The sequence below is a fragment of the Octodon degus genome, unplaced genomic scaffold (genome assembly GCF_000260255.1).
Source record: "Octodon degus isolate 3935 unplaced genomic scaffold, OctDeg1.0 scaffold00033, whole genome shotgun sequence".
Taxonomy (NCBI): domain Eukaryota; kingdom Metazoa; phylum Chordata; class Mammalia; order Rodentia; family Octodontidae; genus Octodon; species Octodon degus.
The window spans coordinates 4,048,928-4,055,152 of record NW_004524609.1 but is presented as its reverse complement, the minus strand read 5'-3'; the positions used below and the strand labels follow the sequence as shown (position 1 = coordinate 4,055,152).

General features: G+C 54.2%; 1 protein-coding gene across 1 annotated transcript in view; it reads right to left on the bottom strand.

Annotated features, from left to right (window-relative positions):
* Positions 1–137: 137 nt before the first annotated feature.
* The window catches only part of Milr1 (mast cell immunoglobulin like receptor 1), a 42,448-nt gene continuing 36,360 nt past the window's right edge, over positions 138–6,225 (bottom strand). The window contains exons 3-6 of the mRNA XM_023714113.1: positions 4,413–4,519; positions 3,243–3,320; positions 1,151–1,213; positions 138–647 (exon numbers count right to left, since the gene is read on the bottom strand). Of these exons, the coding sequence (XP_023569881.1) occupies positions 588–647; positions 1,151–1,213; positions 3,243–3,320; positions 4,413–4,519 (308 nt within the window). The 3' untranslated portion in view covers positions 138–587. The remainder of the gene's footprint in view (positions 648–1,150; positions 1,214–3,242; positions 3,321–4,412; positions 4,520–6,225) is intronic.

Here is a 6,225-nt window from a genome sequence, read left to right as displayed (position 1 = left end):
AGAGAGACAGAGAGACAGAGAGACAGAGAGACAGAGAGACAGAGAGAAACGAGACCCCAAACAAGCCCACGTCCAATTACTGAAAATTGTCAACATGACTTCATTTGGGGAAGGGTCTTTGCAGATGTGATTAGATTAACGATCTGGGTCTTGGGGTAACCCCGGCCCTGCAGGGGCCCTACATTTCGGTAGCGAACATCCCAAGGGCAGAAGGAAGCCGGTGGCAGACGCCTATAATCCAAGACTACGTGCTCCCACCTAGCCAAGATGTCGTCTGACGGCAAGACTGCATCCACCCAAAAGAGCCAAAGGAATAATAGTTCAATGTGAAAAGTGGAGATTTGCCTCGGGTGACTACTTTAGATGTTCATAATGTTTTGTTTTTTATGCGTGCGCTTGAGAGTCTTCCTCTGCAGTCCCTTCAAACTCGCTGCCTACCAGGCTGGCCTCAGACTCAGTCTTCCTGCCTCAGCCTCCTGAGTGCCGGGATTACAGGTACACTCCACCGTGCCTGGTCTGAACGAGACTGTTTAAAGTGCCGAATGAATTTCCTTTGTGTTCCTGTAAAGACCGTTGAAGTGGGCTCTTCACATTTCAGAAGCTGAGTTCAGAATAGATATATGGAGTTTTACAATCCTGACAGGCTTCTGAAATACAAACGGGGAGAAATAAGCTAGTAAACTTAGAATATGTGTCAGAAAAGCCTCTAAAAAGAAATTCTGCTTCTAGGAGCTGGGTGGCCTGACAAAGCCAAGTACTGTTTTTTTTCCCTGGACTGAGGTAAAGCATTTACCTATGAGGCTGATTTAGCAGAGAGGGACCACACCTTCCTTGGAGACTGCACCCCCACTCTCCTTTCCCACCCCACTCTTCCCTGGTAGGGGTGTGGTGGGGGGATGAGGGAGTATTACTGGGAGCCGAGCCACTGCTTACTCCTGCTTTCTGGGGTGCACCTGTGCCCCCATCCTTGGGACCCTCTATCTCATTTCTTGTTGGTGTTTTTGTTTTTGTTTTTGTTTTTGTTTATGTGGTACAGGGGATCAAACTCAGGACCTTGAGCTTGCCAGACAGGCGCTTACATTGCTGAGCTATCTCCCCGGCCCTTTCCTGTCTCACTGCAAGGAACCTGTCATCCAGAGCTGTCACTCACCCAGCTTGTTGGGGGCCACTTCTTGGAACACAGGGGCAGCATAGTGAATGTCCTGGGAGCATCCTGTGTGGGGCAGAAGACGCAGTTATCAGCAGGTTCTGAGTCTCCAGACCACAAGGGGGCAGTGGCGTCCAGGCTGTGGGCCTTACTGAGCCCCTTGGCCTTGTGGGGCTGTGGACGTGCATGGCCTTGACCCCAAGATGGCAGAGTTCCCTTTTGTAAAACAGTAAGCACCGAACTCGGGAGTGGAGAGCGTCGTGCTAGAGCAGGGAGAGCCCTTAGGGCAGCACTCAGAAGGTGGCCGGTGTGGTCAGGTTGGCCAGGAGGGAGCTGAAGGTCAGCAGGTCAGCCAGGCCCTGCATCTGCTTCGTAAGAAAGCACCCTGCGATGCCCGATGCCCGGGAAGAGCTAGGCATGGATTGTGCAACAGGGTGACAGCAGTTAATGACAAGGCACTGAGTCAGGGCAGAAGGCCACGCCTGTCACCCCAGCACTTGGAATATTTATTTATTTTTATTTATTACATTTATTTATTGTGTGTGTGGCCAGCTCAGCCCACCAGGGGGCGGGGCTGGCTGGCATGTGGTGCTGGGGATCGAACCGCGGTCCCTGTGCTTTGCCAAGCTTGTTTCAAGTAGGTGCTTTAGACCACTGAGCCATCTCTCCAGCCCCAACCCCAGCACTTTGAAAGGCTTAGCAGGGTGTGGTAGCGCACAGGGGAGGCTGAGGCAGGAGGATCACTGCAAGTTCAAGGGCAGCCTGGGCTGCAAAGTGAGTTCAAGCTGTTCTGAACTGCATGGTGAGACTCTGTCTGAAGAAGACAAGAAGTGAAAAAAAAAAAAAAAAAAGGATTTTGAGTTCAGGTCCTATTTGGAAATTTAGTAAAAAATCTGTCTATAAAACAAAGACAAAAATCCAGAAACTTATCAAAAGGCTGCAAGCCATAGCCCAGTGTAGGAAGGGCCTCAGCTCGACCCTGCACTGCCAACCAAGCCAACCAGGCCAAAGGTGAGGCTGGGTCATCACTAGGAAGTGGGTGTGACATGGCCCACAGCACTTGCCTACCATGCGTAAGGTTCTAGGTTTGGTCCCCAGGACTGCAGAACCAAAGGCAAAAAGCCAATGTACATATATTTCAAAACAACATATTATACAGGACTTTTTTTTTTTGTACTGCTAGGCAAGCACTCTACCTCTACCATTGAGCAGCATTCCTTGCCTTTGATATGTTTTACAGGATCTCAATGTGTGGTAAGGCTGGCCTCAAACTTGAGGTGATCCTCCTGCCTCAGCCTCCTAAGTGCTGGGATTACATGCATGTGCTACCACACCCAGTTGTAGTTTTATTTTTAATTTTATTTTTAATTTTTTTCTGGTGGAACCAGGGATTGAACTCAGACCCTTGCGCTTGCCAGGCAAGCGCTTATTCTACTGAGCTATCTCCCCGTCCTCTTGTAGTTTTATTTTTAAATAGTCTTGCTAAGTTACCCAAGGCCATCCTAAAACTTGAGATCCTTCTGCTTCAGCACCCTCAGTAGCTGGGATTATATGCTATACCATTACATCTGATTTCTTGTTTTTGTCAATTAAAATACATTTTAAAGCATCTTTTTTTGGTAGTAGGACTTGAACTTGGGGCCTCGAGTTTGCCAGACAGGCACTGTGCCACTGAGCTACATCCTTGGCCCCTCAAAGTATCTTTTGGGTTTTGGGGGGGAAAGGAGACTGGGAACTAAACTCAGGACCTTGAACTTGCTGGGCAAGTGCTTGTGCCATTGAGCTATATTCCAGGCCCCAAGTATCCTTAAAAAGATGTTAATAAAAAAGCTTTGGAACAAGTGTGTAATGTTCTGAGTAGATATAAGAAGTCCCTAAGATACGTGACAAAAGTGTCAAGTGAAAACACTGAGGTGCAGAATGGCCTTCCAGAGACATGTGAATGTCACTCCATGGAACTTTACACAGCCACGCTGGCCCTGGACAGTGAGAGAGGACACGCGGGTGGCGGGGAGACATCCCACTCCATCGCTCTGGCTCTCTATGAACCCCAAGCCAGCCGGCGCTCCCCAGAGGGCCATGAGTGCTCTCCTACCTGCTTGGTCTGCACAGACGTTCTCGTACAGGTCAGCTTCCGCGGGGTCCTTGGGCCGACTCTCTCTCGCAGCTTTTCCTACACAAATTGGTACAAAGTCACCACGCTGAGCCAGTTCAGACATTTGCTGTCTCTTCTCCCAACCAGCAGAATCCCCGAAGTTCTGGAGGGCGACCCATGCCCTCCAGTGACGAGGCTGCTGCCTACGGGGGCGCCCGCAGTTCGTCTAAGGGCCTGCTCCCCAGCAGGGCCCCCAACTCCCTCCTGCGGCCTTGAGGAAGGTGCTTTCCCCGTTGGATTACATGGAACACGGCCAGGCAGGGTTTCTTCCTCCCCAAACAGAAGAGTCCGTGAGAAGCTTTGTAACAGCTTCAGGAGGCAGCTGGGTTCTACTTCAGTCATAACCAAGAATATTAACGATGCCAGGCGTGGTGGTGCCCACCTGTAATCCCAGCACCCGGAGGCTGAGGCAGGAGGACTGCCAAGAGTGTGAGGCCAGCCTGGGCCTCACAGTGAGCTCGGCGCCAACCTGAAGCACTAATGAGGCGCGGTCTCAACCCCGCCTCCCAACCCAAAGGGCAAATGTCAGCCTCCGCATGCTTCACCACTGCTTAAAAAATAATTTTGAAAAGAATACAAAAGTACTGAGAAGTTCAGCTGGTGGCAGGTCTCAGTGCTCCCCTGGGCAGGGGCTGGGCAACCCACAGGCCGCCCCCTGCCTGCAGCCTACATCAAGACAGCCGCAGCAGAGACTGGAAGCGCGACCTGGCCCCGCGCGTGGCCCCCGGAAGTCTGTCTCACGGCCCTCTTCTGACTTTCCTTCGTCCCGCCCCGTCCGCCTCACCCCGCCCCCTCCTCCCCTCCTCCGCTCCTCTCCTCCTCCCCTCCTCCTCCTCCCTTGCTCTCCTCCTCCCTGCCCCTGCCCTCCCCTCCCCTCCTCCCTGCCCTCCCCTCCCCTCCTCCCTGCCCTTGCCCTCCCCTCCCCTCCTCCCTGCCCTCCCCTCCCCTCCCCTCCTCCCTGCCCTCCTCCCTGCCCTCCTCCCTGCCTCCTCCCTGCCCTCCTCCCTGCCCTCCCCTCCCCTCCCCTCCTCCCTGCCCTCCCCTCCCCTCCTCCCTGCCCTCCATGGTATCCAAAGCCTGTGGGGAAACGGTGACGAGGGACATACTTGCTTTGTATTTTGGTATCAAACAAGCCAGAGGTAGGACTACTGCCAATAGCACCAAAAGCGTCATTGCGATTGGCACCACCAGCAGGCAGGCAGGACAGCGGTTTCCCTCTGGAAGAAGACAGAGGCGTGGTCACCACACAGCTCTCCGCTGTGGCCCTGCATTCCCGAGTCAGCCGGCCGCTGTGCGTGCATCCCACCCCCTCGGGAGCAGCAGCCGCAGTCTCCGAGATGCAGGAAAGCTCTCGGGCACGGTGCTAGGGTTCCAAGCACCAGAAAGGTCTGCGTGGATCCCGGGCAAAGCCCTTGGTTACAGGTGCGTGGGTTGCGTCCCTCAAACACCACTGTTTTAGGACGCGCTGGTTAATGTCACACCCTGTGTTAATAAGCACTTTGCCGTTCCCACTATACCAACAGCAGGGAAAGATTCAGCGAGGTTAGGTGTACTTCCTAAGGCCACACAGCTAGTAACCCGAGAGTGGTGATTTGCAGTTAAAGGCTGGACCCCTCCCGGAGCAGAACTCCCTGAACACCGGGGTGTGGGCTCTGTTCCCTCAGGATGGGGCTGGGGGCGGTGTTCAGCGCCCAAGAAGGCTTTGGGGTTTTTTTGCTTTATCTTTCTCCTCCTGGCTCGGCGAACGTAACTGGAAGGTCAGACTTCAACCTGGAATTCACAGCCTCTTCAGAGCTCTGTACCAGGGCGCAGCCGCGTGAGAAGCCGTCCTGCTATGGTCTGGACCAACAATGTCCCCAGCAGGAAGGAGGTGCAGCTGGCCGCAGCTGGGAGGTGAAGTCCTGCCCCGGGACCTTCCCTGCTTTCTGGCCCCTCAGCCTCTCGTTTCCTGGGCCGGTCTATGCCAGTGTGTCTTAGAGTAAACGACGGTGGAATGACACGTGAGCTGCAATGTCTCAGTCATTGTTCCCACTGCTGAGCCAGAGTACCTGACACCCAAAACTAAAGGAAAATGGCTCCTCTAGCCCAGTCTGTAGAGGCCACAGTCCATAAAAGCCAGCTTCCAGGTACAGAGGACAGTTCATGGGGGGCAGAAGGCAGCAAGGACCCTCACAGGCCTTTCTGCCCTCGTGTCTCATCCGGGCTAGTCAGGGCAGGCAGCACTCACGCCATAGTGTCCTTGAGCCTAGCACTGCACACCAATCAACTCCAGCGTCACACACTGGGACCCAGCCTCCTCTGAGGAAGCCCTGCCGAGGACTTCATGAGGGGGGACATCTAGGCACAAGCCAGAATGTACAAGAAACCCTTCCTCCCTTAAGCTGCGTATGTCAGATATTTTGTCCCAGCAACAAGAGGCTGACCCACAGCCCCAGGCCCAGCCTGGCATGCTTTCCACCTGCTCTCACTTGCAATCCTGGGGCTCTACTGTGCATGCGGACCTGCAGCCTACACAGCGAAATACCCCCGAACAGCTCCCTGGCTCCAGGCTGGGGGACCTCACTGCCCCACCATGCCCACCCATGGGGCAGAGACTTGGGAGCCCTGGAGGCGGGCTCTGACCAATGGGTAGGGAACTAGGGTCTGGTACCCACACCATGGAATGCAAAAGTGAGGTACAGCTTCCGGAGGCCTCGCGGGGCGGGGGTCGCAGCGATGGCGGCGGGTGGCAGCGATCCGCGGGCTGGCGACGTGGAAGAGGACGCCTCGCAACTCATCTTTCCCAAAGAGTTTGAAACAGCTGAGACTCTCCTAAATTCAGAAGTTCATATGCTTCTGGAGCATCGGAAGCAGCAGAACGAGAGTGCAGAGGATGAACAGGAGCTGTCGGGGGTCTTCATGAAAACTTTGAATTACACAGCTC